This window comes from Mugil cephalus, chromosome 1, assembly GCF_022458985.1.
Source record: "Mugil cephalus isolate CIBA_MC_2020 chromosome 1, CIBA_Mcephalus_1.1, whole genome shotgun sequence".
NCBI lineage: Eukaryota > Metazoa > Chordata > Actinopteri > Mugiliformes > Mugilidae > Mugil > Mugil cephalus.
In genome coordinates, this window is record NC_061770.1 from 17,308,099 (window position 1) to 17,335,201 (window position 27,103).

The window sequence follows — 27,103 nt, forward strand, 5'->3', positions numbered from 1 at the left end:
AACAAAACAATCAAAATCAAACTTTATTTATACAGCACTTTTCCTACAAAATAAATGCAACGCTTCATTACAACAAGAAACAAAATCTCAGTCACTCCATGCAACACACTCACACATACATGTGCACACATACATACACACACACTACACAGGAACACACATGTCTGCACAGAATAAAGACGAGAGGGGGCTAAAAATAAATAGAACAAATTGTATTTAAACGAGAGGATGAAGTAGGAACAATACGTGCAAAACACTAAAGATATGAAGGTCAAATTCTCTGTTGTCATGGTTGGGGTCTCAGTGGCATCTAGGATTATTCTTTAACACTGGTAAACACCCAAAGCCCTACAGTTTAAATAATGGGTAAATATGATGATAAAGGCCGCTTTGCTTTATGCTGTATTGCCAGTCAGCTGATTTACTTCCATCTGGTATTTATTTATTTTATTTAGTTATTAGGTTTTTCTTTATAAGAACATCCACGCCTTGTAGTATTAGTGATACTTTTCTTCTTTTTTTGTATGAAGGCCCCACTTGCTAACACTAAGCAGCATCGTCTTCTATGTTTAAACCACATATTTTCTACTATTCTACTATACTACTGATTTTTATACATATATATATAAAAAAAATGTCATCTTATCATAGACAAACCCATTTTAAAGGGTGCTCCTCTAAAAAAAATGTCCTAGACACGCCTACGTGACACTCACTCTCACAGTCAATGTCACACAAGGTTGTTTTATTATCAGACACCAAGTCGCAGACTTCGAAAACAACAGCTTGTCTTGAACAGAGACCTTGACTCTTCCGTCAGGAGGCTGTTTGTAGGATCCAGTCCGGTAGTGGTGAATGTTGTTGTGCACGTGTGTGTGTGTGTGTGTGTGCGTGCGTGTGTGTGGATGTGGTTGTGTCCTGGCATGTGACGAGGGAGGAGGAGGAGGAGAAGGAGGAGGAGAGGAGGGGGAGTCAAGCAAAGCAGAGTAAAGCAAAGCCAGCAGCAGCAGCAGCAGCAGCAAGGAGGGAAGGAGCACCTCGGGGAGGGATTACCAGGCAACTATGCCCACTTTCATGTGATATACGAGCCAGCAAACGTGTCCACATCGTCTCTTCATCTCATCGGTTTGACAGCTACACCGAGCAGGCCCTGGGAGAGAGACAGTCTTTCAAGTTTGTGTGACGTTAGCTCCCCCTGCTATTAGCCAAGTCCTGCCTGGTGACTTCAAACTACTTGACAAGAGCCGATCGATCCTGAACTGGACTGGACTGGGGACTGTTTTTTGGGGACTTTGTTTGTTTTAGCCACTCGTCGTTTTTTTCTTCTTCTTCTTCTTTTTTTTTTCTTTTTTTTTTTTGTTTTACCTTTGGGGGAGCAGGAGGCAGCAGCCGGAGCCGGACTACGGGGAGAGGTGAGCTAACTTGGCCAGGCAGCTAATGTTATTTAAAGGCACACACGGGGAATGTGGGTCAGTCAGGCTAGCGGCTAGTAGCTAGCAGCTAGTAGCAGCGGCTAGTAGTAGTAGTCAAGGTTAGGAGCTAACCAGCTAAGTTAGCTGACTGAGCCGACTGTCTTTCGACGCCAGGCTGGTTGTGTGTTGTGGAGAAGCCTGGTGACAGTGCTGTCTTCCCTCCTCGGTAAATAAAAGTTTGGCGGCGGCCATGTCTACAACTTGGCCGCCCTTTAATTTCTCCATCGCTCGTATCCAGTTACAGTCCTGTCACACGGTGATGTTTGGAGAGATTTCCTCGAACCAGTGTGACAGGTTGTCCGCCGGACAAGTCCTCCACAAACAACAACTTCGATTTTTATTTTTTTTATACACATCGACATACTTTTTTAAACGCAGTGTTGAGACCGTGTCCCTGCAGCTGTGGACCCAGTTTAGTGGCTGTATTCATTCTGAAAATGCACATTTTCCAATAAGCGCGGCGCTGTTTGTCAAAGCTACATTCATAGACCGATTAATCCACCAGGGGGCCTCGGGGTAAAAATGCAACCCCCCCCCCCCTCACCACCACCTCACGCTACCCCACCCCCAAAGCCCTCTTCACCTCCTCCAGCAGCCATGAACACAGCTCAGTGTGTACACAGTGCATGCACCCTGTCCCCTTAAAGCACCCTGCCCTGGAAATGAGGCAAACAATAATACAGATGTCCCCCCCCCCTTGCTCCATTAAAGCTGGGGAGATAGCAGACTGCAATGTTCAGCATGGGAATATGCCAGATAATTAGGTACACAAGTGAAAACAAATCCTTTCTTAATGTAACAGTCATGCACCTAACCCTGACTTTGAGGTTCAGCATTAGTGACTCTCAAATAACAGCTGTTGATTGATGTGTTTTCACTTCGGAGGCTGTGGATTGTAGTTCTAATGAACTGTGTTGTACCAACACGTTTCAATTATTTTGACAACCGCATTGTAGTTCGAGGGCTAAATAAATAAATAACAAACCGCGTCCTCCAAAGTGAACAAAGTAAACTTAATAGTACTTTTTTTTTCCATTTGTGTATCTAATGTTTTGGCAAGTGAGTGTATGTAAGACCATTAAACGGTAGGGTCGTGGATCTTCTCTTTATGAAGTTAGCAGCCTGTTTTATCAGGGCCTGTGCTTTTTACTCAGTCACAAAGTCTGGTTAGACATTTATAACTTTTGGAGTGGTACGAGAAATTGCTACCGGCCGTGTTTTTACTCATTCCAGCTGTATTATCATGTTCGAGGATGTAGTTTGTGGCACTGATGAACTGGACTGAATTAAAAGTGTTTCTGTTATTGAGCTTAGCTCTCTGCCTAAAACGGGGCTGTCAAAATAACACAGTTCAAAATGAAAACCAGTCGAATCTCTCTCAGTTATTTGACTCAAATGCTTATTGCCACCTAATGAACTGGCATGTGAGTGTATTCCTCCAATCTATTTTCCAATCAAGTCCCTTTTTTCAGTCCAGATGCAGAATTGCACGTCTCATGGTGGAGGATTATATCCATATTACTAATATTAGGATAATTCAGGGGCCCCTGCTCGCCCCAGGTAATCCAGGCATGACCACACAGCATGTGTACAGCATGTCATAAGCCTATTACTATCAAGGACATTCTCAGGCCGCTCAAACAAAAGCAGTAGTAGTCAACTGACTGAGGGACACTTAAACAAACATGTTGTCAAAGATGATTAAATACACAAGCATAGCTGATGTACTCAGGCTCAATAACCACACCTTTTTACCTGCGCGCCTGTATGAAAAACTGACATTTAGGGAACCATTAAGGCTCCGCTGCATGTCATGACAAGCACGACCTGGACTGTTAACCACTCACATGCTGGATCTAGTTGCAATCCTGATGCTGTTGGATCTAGTTTCAATTCAGCTTTTCATACGAAGCCACGTGTTGATTCCACGTGGTTATTTTACTTAAACCGAGTTTTTTTTTTTTTTCTGGTTTTATTGCAGTGGGGTTACGATGGCGACGTGACAGAAGATGAGCCGCTGAGTCAGCTTCAACAGGAACCATGGAAGGGTTTCAGCAAACTGCTCCAGAGCAGCATGACAGGGTGAATGGCTTCAGCGAGCCCAAGTCCCCCCAGGACGCGGCCGATGTCAGGTGGACGCCACCGGAGGGAGAGTCTGGAGGACCAGACAGTTGTGGGGGGACGAGCGCGTCGGAGTCGACAGACTTGCAGGAGTTAAAGGCCAGGGAGAGTGACGATGATGAGGGCAAGGAGGAGGAGAAGGAGGTCGCGCCCGCTTCTAAAGGCCTTAAAGGGGACCAGAAGAAAAAAAAGAAAGAGGATGAAGATCAGGAAGAGAACAATCACGGCAAGCAAAACAGCAGCGCATCGTCCAGCTACACAGGTGAGACTTTTATATCAGTAGCCCACGACATGACGTGTTCACACAGACTGATCACGAGTGTGTTCATGCCTTTTTTTTTTTTTTTTTTGGTTGTTGTTTTTGCAGACCTGTCCCATACATCATCGCCCTCGCTGTCAGAACAGCTGCGTCTTGGCCGAGAAGACAACACGGGGTCCGGGATCAGCGTGGAGTGTAAGGTCTGCGGGGACAAGGCCTCTGGCTTCCACTACGGCGTACACGCTTGTGAAGGCTGTAAGGTAATGCACTTTGTGTGTCAAAACAAAATAGAGTAGTTCAGGAAAGCGAGTTTTGTCAAAATATAAGTTGCTGAACCAGTTGTGTTTCTTCTCACTCAGGGCTTTTTCCGGCGAACTGTGAGGATGAAACTGGAATACGAGCGATGTGAGCGTTCCTGCAAGATTCAGAAGAAGAATCGCAACAAGTGCCAATATTGTCGCTTCCAGAAGTGCCTCTCTTTGGGAATGTCCCACGATGGTGAGATTTATGAATTAGCTCAGTTTATAGAAAGTAACCGAGGAATTTCTAGGTATTAATGAGTCATCAGACTACTGCTACTTGTGAAAAACAGGGAACCGCCCAAGTTAATCCGAGCACACTCTAATTGTGGGGGTGTATTGTATCATTATGAGACACTGTGAATTTCATGTGAATTTCAGGTGGGCACCACCCGCGGATGTTCCTACAACTGATCTTCTTTCAAACCTATTTATGTAATACATCGGTAAACTCGAAAGGAAATGTAGATTCCTGGCACAGTCTTGGTAAATTCAATTGGCTGTTCTCTGATCTGGAACTTGTTCCAAAACGAAACCAACTACCAGAACTGGTTTGTTTTGGGACTCTCCACTCAAAATAAGACCCAGCATGTGTGTGTGTTTTTGCTCAGCAATCCGATACGGACGTATGCCTGAGGCAGAGAGGAAGAAGCTGGTGGCGGGCCTACTTGCAGAGGAACAGAACGTCAGCAAACCTGGCGGCTCAGACCTGAAGACCTTGGCCAAACAAGTCAACACAGCCTACCTGAAGAACCTTAGCATGACCAAGAAAAGGGCCCGCAGCATCTTGACTGGCAAAACCAGCAGCACTGCAGTAAGTTCCAGTCTTGGAAGTCATGGCTCATATTTAATGCGTGAAACTCAATCTGGCAAAGACTCTATATAATCTTTTCTGTTTCATGTGAAATTATGCAAGGGGACCACAGTGTTTACGTTTGTTATGTACATACTCCACACTGGCATCTAGAGGTTGACCGATATGGATTTGTTTGGGGCTGATAACAATATTGATTTTTTTTTTTTTTTTTTTTTTAAAAACATGAGCATTGGCCGATGGCCGATACATGCTGCTGATTTTTCTGAGCCGATACTGCTTTTCTCCCTCCATTTACATGATAAAAAGGACACAATGGTAACAAATGTTGCATATCTCAATTTAATTTAACCAAAAACATACACATGTATTGAACTCGAAGAATATTTAACGCCCTCACATACACAATAAAAAATGAACAGCTAAAAATAGGTAGAGCGCTAGGAGGGGAGATTCAAATATCTTTGTTTGGTAACCTTTTTAAAATAAATAAATGAACACAATTTTTTCATTTCTTATTTTTAGGGCTTCCAGCTGCATGCACTTTGCTAGTGGGGGAGGGAAATGTATGGGCTGCTCAGGTCCGCACTGTCTCCAGTGCAGGGCTGCCTGTGAATGCGCCCGTCTGTAAATCTTTATATATATATATATAAATGTATCGGCCGATACCAAAAAAAAAGATGCAAATATCGGTCGACCTCGCTACACCTTGAATGTCAACCGGTTATGCTGCCGTTTGAAAGTTTATCTTTGTCCGCCCTCCAGCCGTTTGTGATCTACGACGTGGACACGCTCTGGAAGGCAGAAAGTGGTTTGGTATGGAGCCAGTTGCTTCCAGGCGCACCCCTGACCAAGGAGATCGGGGTTCATGTGTTCTACCGCTGCCAGTGCACTACGGTGGAGACTGTACGGGAGCTCACAGAGTTTGCCAAGTGCATTCCAGGGTTTGTGGACCTCTACCTTAATGACCAGGTGAGTCACTGTCTCCTCCGTTTGCTGCACAAAAGGATGAATTGTACGCGGCCGTGTAGGGAAGCACTAGTGGACGACTGTTTGTGTGCCCCTTTTCCAGGTGACTTTGCTGAAGTATGGTGTGCACGAGGCTATTTTCGCTATGCTGCCGTCTCTCATGAACAAAGACGGACTTTTGGTGGCTAACGGTAAAGGATTTGTGACGAGGGAGTTTCTGCGCAGCCTACGCAAGCCCTTCAGTGAGATCATGGAACCTAAGTTTGAGTTTGCAGTCAAGTTCAACGCTCTGGAGCTGGATGACAGCGACCTGGCCCTGTTTGTTGCTGCCATAATTCTCTGTGGAGGTGAGGCTGAAGGCTTTTATGGTAAAAAAAATGTTGTGGCAACTTTTTTTTTTTTTTTTTTTTTTAGATTTTAAGAGTTTTAAAAGGAAGTGTATAAAGTCTTTAATGTCACTGACAAACGTCTTGAATAGTTTAAATATTTGGGCTGAATGGAGACGTTAACCTCTAATGAAACTAAAAATAGGACCAACTAACGACCTCTAGCACTTTTACTATAAAAAGCTGTCGTTGCTCGGAAAGTCCTCGTCTCATAATGGCCATGTGTTGATTTTAGTCAAAGGGTTTGTGCGATTTCTTTGTAGTTGGTTGAATTATTTATCTGCTGTATATACGTGGTTGTCAGCGTTCCGCCAATTTGGAAAAGCAAACCATAATACTCATGAACTGATGTATTTTAGCCAGTACGCGTAAAATAATCGTGTTGCTATAATTACAATACTATAATTGCTTCACCTCACTTTACGGTTTTGTGGCTGTCTCCGTAGCACCAGACATTTACCTTGCTATACACTTCACTGGTCTACCGCTGTGACTTTCAATACCTTTATTTGAAACCAAGGTGTTGGCACACCAAGGTCACGCAGGATTATAAAGCAAACCAACCAGAGGCAGTGGTAGACCAGAGGCTTGTACGTCAGCGGAGTCTGGTGGTTGGCTTTGAACGTGTCGTAGAGCAGTAAAAGGCCGCCTCATATCAAAGTACAGTGGTGATAATATAACAGTGATTATGAGGTCGTACCATATACGGCCTTACTTCAAAGAAACGAAACGATTCTCCTGACACATCAAAGTAAATACATGAATAAAGTCTGAACTTGAATATATTAGTACTACTTAAGCAGGTCCAGGCCAGTTGCATTGATACAGGGATTTATAATTGATTTACGCTAATAATAAGTACTGAAAAAGTGTGCTATGGTAATAAATAATTCATGTAGTTTTCCATCATGATTTATTTACATTATTGTGAAAGTGGTATTTAATTGCAGTGTGTGTGACATTAAAAAGGTATTTCTTGGTAGCATAGTGTAAATCGTGAGTCATCTTGTTTCATACAGATCGCCCCGGACTTATGAACGTGAAGCAGGTGGAGCAGAGTCAAGACAACATCCTCCAGGCCCTGGACCTCCACCTCCAAGCAAACCACTCTGACTCTGTCTACCTCTTCCCCAAGCTGCTTCAGAAGATGGCCGACCTCCGCCAGCTGGTTACTGAGAACGCTCTGCTCGTCCAAAAGATCAAAAAGACTGAGTCGGAGACCTCGCTCCACCCTCTACTACAGGAGATCTACAAAGACATGTATTAGTGTTCTCCAGCACAGACTTGCTTTTTTTTTGCAATACTGTTACAGACTGAAATAACGTTTATAATAAAACACTGCGTTCAGTACAAGCACTGTTCCACGTATGGGCATGGGTTCTAACGTGCAGATGTGGCAAACTCACCCAGGAGGGCGACAACAATCAGCGAAAGTCTTCACAATGTCAGCGTTGCCCTCAGCACAGTGATGCGTGTATGTGTGTGTGTGCATGTGATGAGCATCTGGAATCATTTGCTGAAATCCTAGTTTCCCACGATGGTCACTTAACAGGAAGAATGATATGTTTTCTCACCAAGGCTGCTCCTGTTTCATCCTAATAGCAAAGCTGACCCCAGAGCAGTGTCTAGAGGGAGCTCCTCCTGGCTCACTTCAGCTCTGTGTTTTGCTGTAAAGGGAAAGCATTTCAGGTTCTTGCACCAATGGCATTGTTGAACTAGAAAGATGACATCTATTTTATACCTTGCAAGAGTGATTGTAATTGTTCTCAGACTTTTAGTGAAGCTGAAGGTGCACAAATTGGGAGGTTTGTTTACATCATCATTATCATCATCATCATCATCATCGTAAGAACAATGAATGCCATTTGGTTTAAAGAACACAAACTGGGCTGGCTCCAGCAGTGTCGAGCTATGTGTCTGTGCAATACCATTAACATTCATCAATAAATGTGACATCCAAGTAACTTAGGTTTTGTCTTAAAGCCATTTACCCGAGTGGTATCTATTGGACTGTGCTGCACAGATTTTATTTCTGAAGCTGACACTAGAAACACACGACCCGTTGAAGTACAAGGGACAGCATCTTTGTTCTTTTTCTTTCTTTTCTTTCAACTTGCAAAATACCGTTAACTTTCTATTTTAAACTTTATTAGTTTTTTTTGTAATTCTCTTACTAATTATTTGTAATTGTTGATCGTATTTGTAAGGGCAAAACATGAGTTATGATCATGTTTTATGTATTAAGTATATGTGTTCTTTCGTATTACATACCTGCCTATTTAGTTTTAGGTTGTACCAATTATATCATGGAACATATGCCAACAATTATTTCCTTGATGTTGAATTTGGGTTTTTTTTTTTTTGGATCAGCAGGATTTACGCTAAACCAGCATACTGAACCATGGTATTGTTCCTGGGAAATTTGATGATAATTGAGAGTCAACATCCAGCATCTAGTATCCTGTCAATTTGTTTGTGTTCATCATATACACGGTCTTAGATTACTACTCTTTGTGTGTACAGACTGGTTTCGTGGGAGAGTCATGAAATGTAACAGCCTTACAGTACTCTAGGCAGTATCCACAGGTTTCCGATGTTTCCTTTCCCATACTCTGTATCTTGTTTTCACTGTGCATACTCTGAACAGACTTCACTATGTCAGCGCTGGTGTACACAGTTCACCTTCAGAATCCTCCTCTTATGCTCTTATTCTGTCTCGATCCCTATCTACCTCTAATGTACGATCTGTGACATTATTCCACTGTCTAATCGAATCCCTGACATTTTTTTTTTTTTTTTTTGCCTTAATTCCTGCTTTTGGTACACGTTACAAATTTGAAATTATTGGCTGATGTGCGGTGTGCCAAGTCAGCAAAGTTGTGTGTGGATGGATAAAACGAGAAAAGTACACCAAAAAGTTGATGTAAGCTACCTCTATGCCTGTGAAAAAGTGATGGATTGACATTTTTGTTGACAAAAAAAGACGTTTTAAGACTTGAAATAATTTTTTCCTGATGGTCACATGTAACCTATCTGCAGATTTAGTTTAACGATATCTCACTTATAAACTTGATTAGAAATATTAACAACCGATTTTTCTTCATTTTTTATCTTTATTTTTATTCACATCTAAAATCGAAAATACGGAGGAGTGGGTTGGTCACGTGGGTGTATCATCGGTGTCTGGGTTACGTGACGTGCTGGCGTCATCGTAACGTTCCTATTGGTTGGTTGCTACGCTAATTGACCAGGAGAACCGGCTGTCAACTATTTAGATAGTGAGATGGAGCGTACTCGGCGGCTTTCTCAAAACTCACAGAGGATGGACTCGGCTCGTAGTGGAAGTATTTGTAGGTAAGCAGCAACGGTTGTATTTTTTAAGCCAACAAAGAGGACTTAAAGAAAGAGAGTTTTTAGCACTTATGTTGTTAAACTGTGCTACTTAAAAATGTTGCGTTCGAATGCTGTCGCAACGGCAACAAGAGACTTTAGCTAAATGAAAAGTTGCTAAAAACAAGGAAAATATGACATTTAAGTGGATGTTTAACATATCGAGAAGAAGTAATAGAATGTTTGTATAAATTTATGCTTCTGTATTAATCAGAATACGAACATTGAGGCTGAATATGCTGTCGTGGCTAACTGCGTTAGTGACTGTTGGAAACTTTCCGACAGCACATAAATGCTTCATGTGATGAGGATATCCTGTCTGTAGTTTTTAGCGTTTCTCCTTTTAATGCCTCGGCCAAATATTCTCTAAACTGGAGGGTAATTAATTGTTGTTGAATGTGCGTTTAATTACATTTATTTGTACAGTATCCGTTATTTATTTAAGCTGCGCTGCACTTACATTTGTTGTTCTTTAAACGCACCAGTAAACAATTTCTATGGTTTACAATATGTATTATGTTTACGTTTAAGCATGTGTCACTTAAATCGACACATTCTGTAGTTAAGATTGTTTTGGTTTTAAATTAAGCCTTGACTACTTTTAATCACCTGACTTGAATTAAAACAACCTGAAGATGATGCACAAGTGTCTCTCACTTTAAATACTGAAATGTTATGACTATCTTAATATCACTAGCTATGACAAGGTTTTAACTATGAATTTGGTTATTAAAATGACTGAAATAAAGAAATGATAATAATAAATGTACCTCCCCAGTGGTTGAAATGTACTCCCATCCCTTTTCATTACAGGCATTTCCTTAATGGCTTTTGCCGATACGGTGCAAGGTGTTGTTACAGACATGAATGGCCAGTTAGACCATCACCCCAAATATGTAGGTACTTTCAGAAAGGTGGATGCTGGTATGGTGACAGCTGCAGGTAAGCAAGCAAGCAAGCAATTAATTTCTTTCCTCAATTTCAAGATTTCAAGAGGTTGACATGCACACAGATATCTGTAGCTCACTCGGTGTGTTTCACTACTAGGTATCGCCATATTCGGCAGCCAGAAGTTGATACGACGTTTGCAGGTAGAAGAGCCTCTGTGCCTACCTTCCCCCACTCTAGGCATACTTATTCTCCCATTGAAAGAAGAGGGTCGGAGGCTACAGTTTTGCTAGCTGAAGTGATGAACAGGCAGCAGTTCAGCAGATCAGAATCTTTAGTTAACATGTCAAATTTTCAACATGATGTTGGATACCAGCCGGCAAACATCACTGTGGAACAATCTCAAGGTATTCCGTGTTTTCTCAGGCTTAACTCGCTTAAGGTTGGCATCTCTTAATACTTGCTTGAATTTTCCTTTGCAGAGACTCACCCAGAATTGATCCAGAGCGTAGAATCTCACTGGAACTCAACTCAGAGCTTAGACGCTGCAGAAGCTGACTTGGATGCAGGCCAGAGGTCAGATGTTGCAGAGACTAACTCGGAATCGGCCCAGACGTCAGACGTTGCTCAAGCAGGTGCATGCCAAGGAAGGAATGAAGAGGTGGGCGTCCAATTTGCCTACTAATTTACAGTGTGATCATTTATCATTTGTAAGAAATTGACCTGAGCTGAATCCAGGAGGATCCAGGACTGTAAATGTACTGTGTGTTGTATTCAGGCAATCCCTTCATCGGATGCACCAGAGGATGGGGCTTCTGCTGCTGCAGCCTCTAGTACACAAAGTCAAGTAGAGGAAATGGAAGCCTTCATCCAGAGTAAAGACGTGACCTGTGGCATCTGCATGGACACGGTATATGAAAAGACCGATCCAAGAAATCGAGTCTTTGCAATCTTGCCAAACTGCAATCATTCCTTCTGCTTACAATGCATCATGACCTGGAGGAAAACGAAAGACCTTGGGCCCGACGTGGTAAAGTAGGTTTCACTAACATTTGACACCATAATGGCAGTATCTGATAAGACAAAAAAAAAAATTTACTTGACATCATGACTTCTAATTTCATTTTTTTTTTTTTCCTCAGGACCTGCCCACAGTGTCGAGTGAGGTCTCCCTTTTATGTGCCGCACAAATACTGGGTTCAAGGAGAAGCAAAGACGAGTGTGATTGCTGCATTCAAAGACAAATTCGGGTACTTTTAGCTTCATGTTTGATAACGGCACTAACGTGACTGACATGTAAATGTCCACAGCTGTTCAGCGGAAATATTTTTCTCTGGCACGGTTGCAGGTTAGAGTGTTATCTCCTTTTAATACTTTACATAGGTTTCAGTTGTGCATCCTTTTCTGGAATAAAAATGGCCAACACCTCTGGGGTCATATCAGGTGCATGTCAGGCTCTTGTATGTTCAGTTTAGAGAATGTCATCGAGGCTTTTTAAAATTGGGTTTCATCAAGGTATTTAATTCATTCAAGAACTGCTAATGCACTTATTTGGACCCCAGCTCAAGCTGTATCTAATTCTGAACTAAGCTAAGATGCCATATACATATGTGTATGTACTGAAGAAATTATAAGCCTCTAACTTGATGTGGAGCTTTTTAGTACTGCATAAAGTTGTTTAAAATCTGAAGTGATGCAGTATTTTTATTAGTTTGAGAAATTTGCATGTTTATTTTTTACTCTTGTCTCTTAATAATTCCAGTAAGAAATGCTGCGGTTACTACGCCCGGTACAGATGGTGTCCCTTCAAAACGGAGTGCCTTTATCGTCATGATAGACATGCGCATCATGCGTCACTTCAGGTAAACGTACAGTAATCCTTGAGGGAGTTCTCGCTACTGTTGGTGGGCACTAGATGATTTTTGTGTGTATTAACTTTCTTTTCTTTTCAAAGTATCCCACAGAAGACGAGGATGAAGATGAGTGTGATGGTGTAGATCTGCTGAATTTCTTCATAGCCATGACCCTGCTTGGTGATGACGACGACGATGACGAATATGATTTTCCTTTTTACCTAGCTGCGGAGTATGGTTTCTGAGCTTTTTCCATAGTTTTTGTCAGTGCCTGAAACCACTGAATGGGGCCTTCACCAAAAAAAAAAGAAAAAAAATCATTGGCTCCTGGAGAACACATGGCTGTGTTTTGACCTTTCTATCCTCTTTGAAATCAGTATTGAAACAACATTTTGAGAAGCCCTTAATGAAGATCAGAGATATCGGCCATACATCACGGAGTCCAAAATGTGTGCAGTTCTTAATGGGCCAGTCTACAGCAGTTAATTTCACTAACCAGCACTCATTTAACCAGGGAGCAAGTAACTTGTGAAATTCTTTGCTGTAGTCGGTCTGGAAATGTGCACATGGCTCTCCACAACACATGGTTTGTTGACTCTGTTCTTGATATAGGCATCCCTAATTTGGCACATTGTTAGTTTGTACCTCCAATGTATATATATTGTTAACCTGTTTTGTTGTAGTTGGGGGTTTATTTCCCCCCTCCACAGCCATAGTGCTTCAAACATGTAGCAGATTGATATTTTTCCCATTTACCCCTTTACTGTTCATTGGGACTGCTCAGCTTAGGCTTTCTGGCCTAGTGATTTGCACAATTTTGGAATTTTAAGTGTTCTGTGGATGGTAGTTTTAATTTCCTAAAAAGGTTAAAAAGTGTACTGTACTGTTTCTTGTCCACTAGTGCTGATAAATACCTCAAATTATAGTTTTGACAGGAAGTTAAAATGTTAAGATTTTATTTCTTTTAAACAAGTTGTACTTGTACACAGAAAATAAAACATTGTTTCTCACTTTGTCTCATTGAAAACCTGTCCTGCGCTTCATTGACATCGTTACATCTGCTAGAATCGGTCATTTTTCGACTTGTACCTCTAGGTGGAGACGTGGAGCACAGATGTAGTCAAACTACACCCACGAAGAAGAGCAGTCAAAACAAAGTGGCGGGCTGTTCGGTACCTTCAGTAATACATTCATGGATTGGGAGGCGGGGAATTGTCGGCCAGTCTCGGTGTGAAGTTTCACCTGGTACTCCACAAACATCGGGATGTTTCTGAACCGGTTTGACAGCCAGTCGAGGCTTCTGGTTCGGGCCCTGATGTCGGGAGCCTCCGGCCCCCACAGAGCACTAGCTGTCTTCCGCAAGCAGCAGAGGGCTAACCCGGACACGTCTCTGTGTAATTTCATAGAAACGCTATGTCGAGATGAAATAACCCACACGGAAGCTGAAGGGGAGACGCTAATTGTGTGAGTAAAGCTCAGCACTAAGTTCCCACCGCAAAATACCTTTCTAATGTCGGGAGTGTGTGTATCACCGGGTTTCTTTTTTTACCATAGCAACATGGCCTCGACATCTGTTGCTATAGGCAACGACTGATGCCATAAATTAAGGGAGGAAAGTGTTTCGCTGAGCACAGCTTCTTAGTTTAATTTCAATATGAAAAGAGATGAAGATGGACAGTGGCAGCATGTTTTTTATGGTAGTTCTCACATTTATTGAAAAGCCACCATCAGCCAGCTCAATTCATCCAAAAGTTAAACATGTCCTTCCATATATGAACTTTTTTTTGAACATCAAAGATGCCACAACAAAACACAATTTCATCAATCAAGAATAGAAAATATATCCCATTACATATATCATCACAGCTCCCCCACCCCCGAACAAGCTGATTTACTTATATGTATATATCTGTACAACTGTACTTTATTTTTTTAATTTTATTTCATTTGTAGTGCTTTTTTACTGTTTTATATTTGCACAGCTACCATTCTTTTCACCAGTATTCCTTTCACCTCTACATGCATCTGTTACACCTGGATCAAAGGCTGAGATTTCAATGACAACATATGACTCTACAAATATCTGCATAATTCCATGAAACAATAATCTTCAGCTAAAAGTATTAACCTAAGGCAAAACGGTTGGCATAAAAAATAATATCCTTTGCCTCATACTTGTTTTTCTCCTCACTTTTTTTTTCTAGGAAACCATTAGTTTGCCTGTTTTCTGTAGTGTTCAAAAAAAACCTGCTGTCCTTCATCCACCTGATCCGCTCCGTTCTTCCTGAGATGACCGTCCACAATCTGCTGAAATGTCTGAGCCAGGACTCTCGTCCAAATCCCTGGGTCACTGCTTTGAGTAGACAACTGGGAAGAAACCTGGGGACCCACCATGAGGAACCTCTGTACACAACGCCGTGCAGCCAGAGACTGAAGGAGCTGTCCCAGCGTTTGGTTGGTTTCAGTGAGACCAATGGATGGGCCAAGTGCTTCAGCAGTCAAGAATCTGAATCTCAGGGTGCCTTTGATTTAGCCTCGGGGACGCAAAGGAAAAGGAAGAGCAGCCTTGTCAATCTGGACTCAGAAGATGAAGAGGTAGGACAGATGAGTAAACGGGTAAAGACGGACGGCTGTGAGAATGAGTTTGTTGATGCAGAAGAACAGAGCGTAAAACCCCAGACGACAGAAACATCAGAAAGTGATGCTCCAGCAGAAACTCAGAGTGATGCCCTGCCTGAACACATAATGGTAAACAAACCTGAAGGACGGCTTAGTCCTTAGTCCCGTCCACAAATTTATCAGCCTTTTTTTTTTCTATTCATGTAATGTACAATAACAAACCCCTTCTACTATTGTTGTGTTTGTTAAGGTCTGCGTCCTTCAAATAAGAGAATTACTGGAAAGTCAGACAGAGGTAGGAGGATTTTTTTTCTTTCCTCTTGTTTGCACAGTGCTGAGTGCATGTGATATTTGGTATAACTGTGATAATTTCTCCTCTGTTTCAGTGGGACCAGAGCTCCACAGATGTGTTCAAAGTGCTGAATGACTGTGACCCCAGCCAAGTATGCATGTTTACTTCACTAAGTGATATTTTGATGTGTTTGCCTATCCAATTGTGGCACAGAGGAAAACTGTGCCACAATTAGACATGTATTTAATTTGCAGCAATACATACATCAAACATGTGTCACTGAATGTAATGCAGCCCTGATATGAAATCTTGATTACATTATTACTTTATTACCACCACCTCGTGCTACCACTACAGTCAGATGCATTAGACATTTTCTGGTACTATGAGTTATGATGGGACTAATGTCATTGCTTTCCTTGTTTAGATGGAGGTGTTATGCAGCATGCTGAGTTTGCCTCACTTACCAGAACAGACTCTGCCCAAACTGTGCAGCAGCGTACTAGCTCTTCCTTTTGACCTCAGCTACAGCACAGCATCGACACTCATCAAGAGCCTCCTGCTGGAGAAGGTACCGTACGTCACTAGATACGAATGAGATGCATAAAGGGCTGTTTAATCCTGTAACGATATTCATTTTACACAACATTTTACTAAACCTTCCAGGTCCTGTCCTTGTCAGAACTTGCCTCCAGATGTTTGGTCAGTGCAGCGACATCACTGTGTAGCCAGTACCCGGGACCAGTGTGCCACGCTCTAATCGGACCAGTGCTAGAGGAGAAGAACCTAGGTGAGACGAAACTCGAGCTAAAACTGAATATAGGAAAGGGAAAAGGATTCCCCCATCATACATTATATTACTGTGACCTGTGCTTTTCTTATACAGTACATATTTCTGCATACGGTGTATATATATTTAAAATAAAACTAAAAAAGTAAATAAGGGGATTAGCAATTAACATAACATGTCTAAGAGATGTGGGAGGAAGCTCGATCACCCAGAGAAAACCAGCACAGATATATGTACAAGAATAAGGTATTAAGTGCAAACAGCTGTAGTGTCTGTTTCAGAGGAATCAGAGTCGGTTACAGATCAGCAGCCTCATAGCTGGATTGGCCCCTGTTTTGAGTAAACATTAACAGCACAGATGCTTTGATGTTATTGAGGTCTCACCCGGGACTTTTTCCTCCGTCCTTTGCCCCATCACCCATTGATCCTCTCTTTTGAACTTTGTTTTGCTTTCAGGGCATCCACAGGCTGAGCTACTGAACAGACTGATAGAAGGTTGTTTGGATTCTCACTACAGATTACTACTGATTCAGTAAGATTAAACTTTTTAAAGTCTGCTCAGTCTGAAACTTCAACATAAACCCAAAATTACGAGCAACTCATTTACACTCATCTACTTTTTGTCCATTTATGTCAGAGTGACATTCAAAATTGCATGGAGTGAGCCAGTTCTCTCCATTATCCACTGCTTGCTTGACTCCAAGGTAACCCATTTGTTTATTCAAGGGAACGCGCTGAAAAACCGTAGCAGCCATTGAGTTGACATTTCTTGTTTTTTTTCGTTGTTGTTTTTTTCAGCCGGTCTTGAACGAAGAACTTTTCACCCAGTTCACTGAACAGCTCGTCGGCCAGTGTCCTCACTTCACAAAGTCAGTGAAGTTCGCAAAGATGATGCTGACAGTACTCACCAAATATAGCGGCCATGTAAGTTTGTTGATTAATGTCACGCATCGTGGATGATGACGTAGCCCGTGTGATCATTGCACACATGAATGAATCTTGTTTTCACAGGTGACTGCTGCACACAAACACTCGTTGTCCAGCTGCTTGATGTTAAATGAGACCTTCCTGAAGAAGTCTCTTCAGGCTGCTTTGAAACGAATCAACCACACATGATGTTTCCTCTGACTTAATAAGTTGAACGGGAAAATGAAGTGCCTCAATCCACCATTTTGACTGTGACTGATACTAGAGATATGACTTAACCTGCTCTGAAATGCTGATCACTGCAATACTGACCTTTGTTTACTACAATTATTCATGTGCTTCTCTGCTTAAATAAATAAGTAAAACAAATAAAACATTTGTGTTACATTAAGTCAACTGCTGTGGGTAAACTAAATTTTAAGCTACATATAGAAAGGAATACTTTCATTTCGTCACTATTTAAAATTCTACTTCACCACACGTCTGAGAAAAATATTGGATTTTTTACTGTTTGACATCTGCTGTAATAAGCTAACTTAGATTAGTATATCCAGATTTTCAAACGTGATCCATTTATAAAATACAGCATTATCCTTAGGGATTAAGGAGTGTAGCATCTATTAATACATGTATATATTGTTTGTTTGTTTATACCTTTATACTGTACCTTTATTGATTTTCAAAGAATGTATATCTGTGTACATATGAACATTCAAGGAGCCATTACATTTAGTCCAAAAAGTACAATATTCAAATAGTGTGTGTGTAAAATACGAAAAATATTTGCTAAAATAAGTCTAAATTGAACAAAAATGCATTATTTACGGGCACCTGTATAATAATAATAATAAAAAGTGTAATAAAGTTAAAAAGTATGGAAAGAGTAATCTATCATATACTTTCTTTTCCTATTCCTTCACATCCAAAAGAAATGCATTTTAGATTTCCATGAATTTCTTGAAAATTAAATGCAACATCTGAGCACTTTGTAATAGGAGTAAAATTCAACAATAATAATAACAAATAAATGAATTTCAGCATTCTAGCAGAATACCTTTGGGAATTGTCATGCAGGGTAAAAAGCTTTATTTGTGAATACTCTTCTGTTTACAAATATGATTAAAACAAATATATTTATTAAAGTCTCCAAGCACGTATGAATAATAAATATGTATTAAAATACTACTGTACACCAAATGCTGGGCAATGTTAAATAGTCCCCATTCTGATTTTTTGAATGACACTTTATGTTGTATTTTAATAATATTTGTTTATTTTACTCCACTATTAATTAATTAATTAATTTATGTATTCGATTTTTTAAAAAGTTTTCATTTCGTTGTTGCCATGGTTCGCGCTCTTTGATGGCGTCACCAACGCTCGCCTTTATTTTGCGTAACTTCCTGTTCTACTTCCTTTTCAGCGTAGCACGACGAGAGGGACGAGCCGTCAAAATGAGGTCTGGTCTGATTTAACCAATAAATGTTGTAAAATTTACTCTAAACACATCTACTCTGCGTCGTTATTCCTCGCCTAAGCACATCGAGTCGTATTCTTGAGCGGGTTTAAATATATTTAGTTCAGTGTTTCCGAATTAGTTGAAGCTAAAGGAGAAGCCGGTTCATGTGCCGGTGTGACGTGAGGGTGTAGCGCTAATGCTAAAATGTAATCCACAATCATCCGCAAATGTATAAAGTATTTGAGTCTGCAATCCATCATTTGTTATTTATATTAACGCTCTTAGATGTCATTAACTTAAAAATTTTAACATTTTAGTACAAATTTGTGACTATTTTGGCGCTGTAGTATAGCGGCGTTGGTGAACACTTCCCTTATGGGACATTGCATTAGTGGTTATATCAAGTAGGTTTAACAGATTTTATTGTGATTTTTGTGTTACAGTAAGGTCTCCAGGGATACGTTGTACGAGGCTGTGAAGGAGGTCCTGCAGGGCTCTCTGACCAAGCCAAGGAAGTAAGTAGTCAAGTTGAAATAAAAGTCATAAACACACACAACTGTTTAAAAAAAAAAAAAAGAAAAAGTTTAGGAGCAGAGTGTGTGACCAGTTTTCTTTTTCTAGGTTTGTGGAATCGGTGGAGCTTCAGATCAGCCTGAAAAACTATGATCCCCAGAAGGACAAGCGTTTCTCCGGCACTGTCAGGTTCGACCTTTTACTGTCTCACCCACCCTTTTCCCTGTTTACCCTCAGCCCTGTCTGAGTATCAGAACAGCCTTTTATACGGCAGAAATTGGATTTCAAACTCTCAAAAGTCCAGACGGGCCAGGGGCAGACACGGGAGAAGTACTCTGGGTAGTCTGACTGAGCCCACTCGGCTTCGGCTGGTGAAGGCGAAGCAGGCGGACCCCTACCCTGGGTCTTAAAACATGAGGGGAGGCTTCGAGTGTCTGAGCTGGTTAGTTCATGTCCTCAAGCCGACCAATTTGCGTTTTTATTACCAAAGAGGTCAGCTGGACGCCAACCACTGTGGTGGTATGGGTAAGACATTTTCTATTAATGCTGTAAAATCAGAGGGGGCCCTTTCATTGTGTATTTAACTTCTCAATTAGTGTAGATGGTGAATCAGTCTGAGCTAGCAATTTGTAGTATAGCTTGAAATGAACAAAATTGATTTAAATGTTGTAGCTAAAGACCCCAGCAATTGATTTCAGCATCTTTAGTAGGTGGGAGTGGGAGAATTTTTTAATTTGTCCCATAAATACCTATTGACAGTTCCATGATCCCCAGTTATACAGTTAAAAATGAGCTGGGCTTTATCCATATGACTATTTCTAAGTATGGTTTTGGTGTGGAAAAATTTGAATCATCCAGGCCTGTTCCACGTGTTATCACAGATCACTCACATTCTTGGATGGTTACACTTATTGAGCTACGCTGTGTGTATGAAGGGGTTTCTACCTGAAATACTGATGCACGTCCTCATGTAACCATTTGTCGCCTCTGGCCTTGCAGCACGTTCTAAGTCTGTTGCTAACTGTTCTGGTAAATGTCCAGGCTGAAGACTCTCCCCAGGCCAAAGTTCTCCGTGTGCGTCCTGGGAGACCAGCAGCATTGTGACGAGGCCAAGGCCGCCGACATGCCACACATGGACATCGAGGCTCTCAAGAAGCTCAACAAAAACAAGAAGCTTGTCAAGAAGCTCGGTACGGAGTCGGATGTCGCGACAAAACAAGAATAAGAGACCCGGCAGCCGATGATTAAAAGCCGATTGGATTGCTAACTTGTTTGCTTCTACCGTCTTACAGCCAAGAAGTACGATGCCTTCCTGGCCTCAGAGTCTCTGATCAAGCAGATCCCTCGTATCCTCGGCCCTGGACTGAACAAGGCTGGCAAGTTCCCCTCCCTGCTCACCCACAACGAGAACCTGAACACAAAGGTGGACGAGGTCAAATCCACCATCAAATTCCAGATGAAGAAGGTGCGTTGAGCGGATTGTTTTTACACTAACGAGCTTTGTCCCAGTTTTATCCGAGACATTGAAATCTATCGTCTGCTCGCCGCGTGGTAACCTTGCTCTGTGTTGTAGGTGCTCTGTTTGGCTGTGGCCGTTGGACACGTGAAGATGACTGAGGATGAGCTTGTGTACAACATCCACCTGGCTGTCAACTTCCTGGTGTCCCTGCTGAAGAAGAACTGGCAGAACGTGAGGGCCCTGTACGTCAAGAGCACCATGGGCAAACCCCAGCGCCTCTACTAAATTCCAGCTTTTCTATTAATAAAAGTGGAGATGCTCCAAATTTAACTTGTCTGGGTGATTTTTCTTTTAAAAGTGTGAAAATATATTTTTTTTTATCAGTGGTATTCAAGGCTTGATTCTGTAATATCATCAGAGTTCATCTGTTAATATCAGCCATTTAGCATGCACCTATCCGCCACAACATTAAAACCACTGATGGATTAAGTCACTAAAATTAACTATCCTGTTACAATTTAATGTTCTTCTTGGATATTGGATGTTGGAAGGGTATCTCCCACCTAAACATTGTGGCTGATGAGCTGTGTTCACGACATGGAAACAACATTCCCTGATGTCAGCAGCTGCCATTCGCACTGGGACAATGTGGCTACACCACAAAATTATGAGAAACTGGCTGAAGTCTGGCCAGCCTCAAAATTCCCCCAAAACCCAAATCAACTATGTGAGATGTTATGGAACAAGCCCAAACCACAGAGCGTTCCCCCGCAATCCACAGGTCCCAAAGGGGCACATTACCAGTGACACCCTCAGGAGGGAGGCCTTTGTCCACTCCTGAAGAATCAGCAGGGAGACCTACACACTATCAGGCTTTGACGTTGTGACAGATTTATGTGAAATAAATCTGTATAGTCCCAATATACACCATAGAACATAGGTCTTCAACAGGGGGTCTGCTTAGGTATTGCAGGGGGGTTGCAAAATCTTTTGACTTACATTTTTAAATGTTTTTTTTTTATTTTTTCCACGAATTTAAATGTCTTTAAATACACTTTATCATGTATCCAACGTCTAATAGTAAAGGGATAAATGACATGTTTGAAATAAAAATAAATAACATTTGAACCTGAGTATTATTTGAATAACTTAATATTGAATGCAAAATGATAATAATGTATATTTATGAAAATCATGGGGCTGAGTTTAATATAGAAGACATATAATAGGTAGGGGGTCTCTACTTAATCTCTCCATCGGTTTTGGGTCCTTGACCTGAAAAACGTTGAAGTCCCCTGCAACAAAACAAAAGTGTCCCTTACTCTATAGATAAAAAAGGATGGTTAGGTCCTTCTTCCTGAAATAAAATATCTGCACTATGTGTGAAATGAGAAAACAAATATTATCTATACTCCTGGTAACAGTATTTCTTTTGTTTTTATAACTATAAGCAAAAATTAAATGTACATCAGATCAAAACTGAGGGACACTAAACATATGCATGAATATTTTTAAAGGAACAATAAAATGATTGTTACAGTATAATTTGACAGTTTAAACCTGACACTTTCTAACTAGTTCATGACATTTACTGATGTTATTCTGGAGCTTTTTAAACAAAAGTGAGCTTGACATTACATACTGTCAGTTTATTGTAATGCATCACTCTTTACGAAGGAGGAGGGGGACCTGTTTGATATTTACCATTGATATGAGCACAGCTTCCCATGAGCCTCTGGGTTAAGTCTACCTTGCTCAGGTTTGACTGTGGATCTCTTAATAGGATTATCTATTCTCAGCAGAGGAGAAAGCGGAGGAAGAAATGGAGCGAGCACGGGCTTGAGAGAATATATTTGAGTTTTCAACAACAGAGGGCCGTCTGCTCCAGACCGTAAAGTGGATTTGAGGTTTTATCTGAGCGAGAGGTTTGGATTATTCTGCTGAGGGCATCATCTGACGTAGTGATGAACGCTGAGGTGAGTCCAGTAATCGACCCGGCGTCTTATCCGTTCCTGTGAACACTTTTTATTCAACATGTTTCTGAACTGGTTTCAGCCTGAAACGGAGACGGACACTTACCATCTGTCCACCGTGCCAGTGGACAGCGAAGACAGTGAGGAAGGTAAAAAATAGATAGTTTTTTTTCCCACCTTCATTTATAGAACAGGATTTTTTTTCATCCTATAGACAAGCAAGGGTAATAAATAATCAAAATAATTGTACATTCTCACAATTATACAGCTACACATCACATGTCCTCTTGTCCCTTCCCGCCCCAGAGCTGAGATGGACAACAAAGATAGATAAAGTTCACAATCAGACCATCAATTAGTGGTGTGGCTCTGAATTTAAAATTGAATCTTTTTTAACAGAAGTCAGCCAAGAGGAGCCGGCGGTCACGAGCTGGAGCGACCTGTCCATTATAGAGCGCGTAGGCCTCAACAGGTGTCGCGGTTTACCTCTGCTACCACCATGAAAATATATTTATTTAATCCTCACATGTCAATCCAGCTGTTTGTTAAGCTTCTTCTTCTTCTTTTTTTCTTTTACAGTGTAGATCTGTCAGAGAAGGATCTGGAGGTGGGTATCCCACACATCTTACGCAGACACACACCTTCTTCCTGGTTGTGGCTACATGTGCATTTCCATGTATTTAAGATGTAGCACATCATATGTTCACTATGTTGGTCGTACGTGCTTTTAATATTTAAACTGTGATCTGTTTGTGTGTTATTAAGTGAATTAAATTTGGTCTATTCAAAGTACGGGAAGTTCATATTTCTTTAACTTAAAAAATAGAGCTGAATGATTACACCAACCACGTAAAATTAAAAAAAGGGGGTCCCTACTTGGCTACATTAAACCTATGAAGGTCCTACACAGTTTACCCCATGGGCCCCCTTCTATCTATCACAATGACAGATTAATCTATTTGTAACTTGGGGTGGATAGCACATTTATAACTTTATCTGAGTGCTATATGAGTGGACTCAGTGTTACTATCTCTAAAGTTATCCAGGAGTAGGAAAGAGTTAGAGCAGGACGAATGAAATATTCCACTCACTAGCCAAAATATTAGGTACACGAGTGAAAACAAATACGTTTTAATACAGCAGCGGTGCACTAAATCCTTCCTCGTGAAGGTTATAGTGTTCGGTTTATGTTGAAACTGCGTCAGAAAGGTGGTGAAGACTGCCATAGCCCAAAATAATAGAAACATGAGTCAGTACAACACAATACAATTCAATAATACTACAAACCACAGTCTCTAAAATGAAAACACAGTTGAATCAGCATCTCTGTTATTTTAAATAAATACTGAATCCCATAATCTCCATGTAGATAAGATTTAGTGCAGGACTGTTATATTAGAATGGATTTTCACCATTGTACAGGCAGGTTTTTCCAGTCTCTAAACATGACGTCAAACATGAACATGTGTGCACTCAGAACCAAAGTTACGTAAATCATTTCGCTCCCTGCTCCCAGACAGCCTTCTCTCAGATCACCCTGGCTTTCCGCTGCGATCAGTACACGCTGAAGCAGAGGCTGCAGGCCGAGGAGCACGCCCGCAACCTGGCGGAGGAGAACGTCCAGCTGGAGCTGACCAGAGGCCGAGAGACCCTGGAGGTACAGAGTGAGACGAGTGGTCTGAGTGGCCGTCTTCAGACGACCGGGTTCACGTGTGACCGTTTGTGTTTTTCAGATACTGAAGGGCCTGTGTTTGGACAGTAAGCGCAGTAAGATCCTGCAGAAGCTGGAGCTGTGTCTGGACATCCTCGGAGGGACCGTGGAGCGAATCTCCACCACGGCGGAGGTGCTTGGTGCCGTCCATCAGGTATCTGGCCCACACTGTGAGGAGAAAGAGGAACACAATTATCAGAATGAGAAATTGTACTGGTTATTGAAATAATTACCCAATGAATACAAGCTTTTACATACAGTATGTGGAATGTCTATCTCATCTAATTGTCATTCAGGACTCTTTTATTTATCGTATCATTAAAAATTAATCTATGCACAACAAGACGTCAAAACAGACCATTATGACAAAATGTTCTTTAGGATACATTAGCAAATGATTATAAAATTCCTCTGCAGAGTTCTTTCAGATGCAAAAAAAGATGATTAAGTCAGAAGAAGATCTCTTTCCTGACCATAAACAACAAACAACACAACAAGCACACACCGGCTGAGGGTAACAACCAAATGAGTCTGAATAATAAACTGTGTCCCTGGTCTCATTTGAAAGGCAGATGTTTTTTGTGCCCTCAGCATCAGTGGGATCATAGAGGAGGAAGTAGATTTAAAACCTGGGAACCCAAACTACATTTTCTGTTTATGTCTTAACCTACTGAGACCCTGCATCCTCATATGGGGACGTAAAGTTTTAGGTTTTATTGCAGCTTCATTTAAACCCATTGTCCTCATTAGTGGACGCTTTAGTCTGCCATCTAGTGGTAGCAAAGGTTAAAACTTATTTATTTATGCTTATTAACGCTTCTAGTTTTTTGCTGTTGCACAGCCATGTTCAGGCATTAAAATAAACTGTTTTATTTTGTCACACATTGGTGATTTCCATATGATGTAAATACTGAAATAATCCCAGTGTCCACATATGAGGACAGAAACTACTACTCGCTGTTCAAAGAATGATGTTTGGTTTTTATATGTCTTGGGTCCTACTAATCCCAAATACCTTGGAGGAATTAAACATGCATACTAGATAAAAGCTTGGGTGTCAGGAGGTTAATATTGATCTCCATCGCATACTTGCTGGTGTCCCTTATTTAAAATGGTGCGGTAATCATCGCCTGATATATTTTATCTCCCGTCTTGGACAGGAGGCCCGGGTGAGTCGGGCGGTGGAGCTCATGGTGGCTCACGTGGAGACTCTGAGGAGGCGACATGACAGAAATTCAGCGGAGCTGGAGGAAGCCAGGAAGCTGATGGAGCGTCAGAACTCCGGCAGAAACGTCCCCAGCAACCCCCGAGGCTCGCCAGGTTTCTGACGCTCTGCCGTGTTTCGTGGTGATTGTCTTGTCATTGCTGTCGTGTGCAGAATGTGAGTGATCTCTTTGTTGCAGATCAAGAAGAAGGCGACAATAAAAACACAAGCTCTCAGCCGGTATGAAGATATTTGGTTTATAATATAGATACAGCTCCTCTTCCTTAATTGGATCTTCCCCTCATGCGTGTTTGTCCTATTTTTTGTCTGTTAGCATTTTTTACGCCGAAGAATCAGTGTGTCAATCATATCTTGCCAAGGTCAGGTACGGTGGATTTTATTATTTGTTATTTCTGCTGCTTCCTTCATAAATGTTCTTTCCGCAAAATATGAGTGTCAACGCCTCCACAGGAGAAGAGGAGGCAAGACGCAAAGAAGCGAGTCCCGTCCCAGAGCTCAGACTCCAGCTGCTTAGTAGATGACAGGTGAGCTAGAAAACTCAAAGTCTGTGAACTTTAAGCTTGTAATTCACAATCGACATGTTTTGCTTCAGACCACCGGATCCAGGTGAAGCTTTGCCTCCGCGAGAATATCCACCAGAAGCTTCAGCTGCTCAGCGTCCTCCAGACCTGCCCCCCTCCTCCAACCCAGCGTGTCCTTCTTCAAGACAAGTGGTCGCCAGAAAGATGCTGAGCAAAAGGTAAATTTAGCCGACTGCAGGAGGTGGACAATATACCAGAAACGCAGTGGTGTGCTCCGGGTGTTGGCTCTAGAGTTGTGTTTGATTAACTTCATCTCAGGCAAAGTCTCACATTTCATTTAGCCCTGGGGCCTTTAAGTGTTTTTAATGCAGCTCTCATGAGAAGTGAGGATTAGTTTCTAATACGTGTTAATATCTGACTTAAACTCCATCTTGTGTCAGTAAGAAACTCTAAACTTGGCATTAGCCTGGCCACAGTGAATCTGTAATTACTAATTGCTTATTTATTTAATTGCGTATACCTTGTGACACTGAAATAATCAACACGTTTGCCTTTACTACAGCGCCTCTGTGGATACTTTGCAACAGAGACATAAGGCAAGAGCGGTGTCAACAAAGAAAAAGGAAAAAAAGACAACGAACACCTACAGATGTATCTCCTTGGGAGGGTAAGTGAACGCCACGTCATACTTCACCGGTGATTATGATCATAACGACAGCGACTAACTGCTCTCTTCAGGTCTGGATCTGTGTGGACGCAAAACCCTCTGACCCGCTGGCTGTATCGCTGTCGATGGGCGCTCCTCTTCATGTACCTCTTTGTGCTTTTCAGCGTCGTAGCTCTCATTTACGTCTTGTGGAAGCTCCACGATGGAGAGCTCGAGCTGTGATGCTTTTCTTCCCGAAGATGCTGCCAGCGTCAGTGCTTTATCTGAATTTAGTGTCTTTACTGTTGAAAGCTCTTGATATATGTAAATAAAACATTTTGATGTAACACTCTCAGTTGTGTGTCCGTGGAGATTCTCAGTCATCAACAAAAAATAAAGGAAGCTGGGCTTCATTGTTGTCTTCTTCAGTTCTGGATCACTGCTGTGGGGTCTTGACTAATTTCTGTTAACTACGAGATGTGCACCTAAATTATGCTGATCTTGTTTTCCACCAATG

General features: G+C 41.6%; 5 protein-coding genes across 5 annotated transcripts; all 5 read left to right on the forward strand.

The window, feature by feature from the left end:
• The first annotated feature begins 969 nt into the window (after positions 1–969).
• ppardb (peroxisome proliferator-activated receptor delta b) lies at positions 970–9,406 on the forward strand. Its single transcript, XM_047593288.1, has 8 exons — positions 970–1,412; positions 3,454–3,855; positions 3,961–4,112; positions 4,212–4,350; positions 4,763–4,965; positions 5,731–5,937; positions 6,038–6,281; positions 7,340–9,406. The coding sequence occupies exons 2-8, from the start codon at positions 3,513–3,515 to the stop codon at positions 7,585–7,587; spliced, it is 1,536 nt and encodes a 511-aa protein (XP_047449244.1). The 5' UTR covers positions 970–1,412; positions 3,454–3,512; the 3' UTR covers positions 7,588–9,406.
• Positions 9,407–9,516: 110 nt separating this feature from the next.
• mkrn4 (makorin, ring finger protein, 4) lies at positions 9,517–13,461 on the forward strand. Its single transcript, XM_047593313.1, has 8 exons — positions 9,517–9,674; positions 10,524–10,652; positions 10,758–11,005; positions 11,081–11,259; positions 11,377–11,633; positions 11,741–11,848; positions 12,361–12,460; positions 12,553–13,461. Exons 1-8 carry the CDS (start codon positions 9,604–9,606, stop codon positions 12,694–12,696), a joined length of 1,236 nt encoding a protein of 411 aa, XP_047449269.1. The 5' UTR covers positions 9,517–9,603; the 3' UTR covers positions 12,697–13,461.
• A 101-nt stretch (positions 13,462–13,562) lies between these two features.
• On the forward strand, positions 13,563–17,549 carry fance (FA complementation group E). The gene is made up of 10 exons (XM_047593301.1): positions 13,563–13,915; positions 14,656–15,199; positions 15,321–15,365; positions 15,457–15,513; positions 15,790–15,933; positions 16,029–16,152; positions 16,609–16,684; positions 16,790–16,856; positions 16,951–17,076; positions 17,164–17,549. Exons 1-10 carry the CDS (start codon positions 13,716–13,718, stop codon positions 17,266–17,268), a joined length of 1,488 nt encoding a protein of 495 aa, XP_047449257.1. The 5' UTR covers positions 13,563–13,715; the 3' UTR covers positions 17,269–17,549.
• An 899-nt stretch (positions 17,550–18,448) lies between these two features.
• Positions 18,449–20,835, forward strand: rpl10a (ribosomal protein L10a). The gene is made up of 6 exons (XM_047611336.1): positions 18,449–18,538; positions 18,982–19,053; positions 19,160–19,240; positions 20,093–20,241; positions 20,344–20,516; positions 20,625–20,835. Exons 1-6 carry the CDS (start codon positions 18,534–18,536, stop codon positions 20,793–20,795), a joined length of 651 nt encoding a protein of 216 aa, XP_047467292.1. The 5' UTR covers positions 18,449–18,533; the 3' UTR covers positions 20,796–20,835.
• Positions 20,836–22,293: 1,458 nt separating this feature from the next.
• On the forward strand, positions 22,294–26,999 carry si:ch211-163l21.11 (inositol 1,4,5-triphosphate receptor associated 2). Its single transcript, XM_047603799.1, has 13 exons — positions 22,294–22,486; positions 22,566–22,632; positions 22,883–22,955; positions 23,063–23,090; positions 24,000–24,140; positions 24,217–24,348; positions 25,355–25,514; positions 25,598–25,638; positions 25,733–25,783; positions 25,870–25,943; positions 26,012–26,158; positions 26,503–26,607; positions 26,679–26,999. Exons 1-13 carry the CDS (start codon positions 22,475–22,477, stop codon positions 26,827–26,829), a joined length of 1,182 nt encoding a protein of 393 aa, XP_047459755.1. The 5' UTR covers positions 22,294–22,474; the 3' UTR covers positions 26,830–26,999.
• Positions 27,000–27,103: the final 104 nt, after the last annotated feature.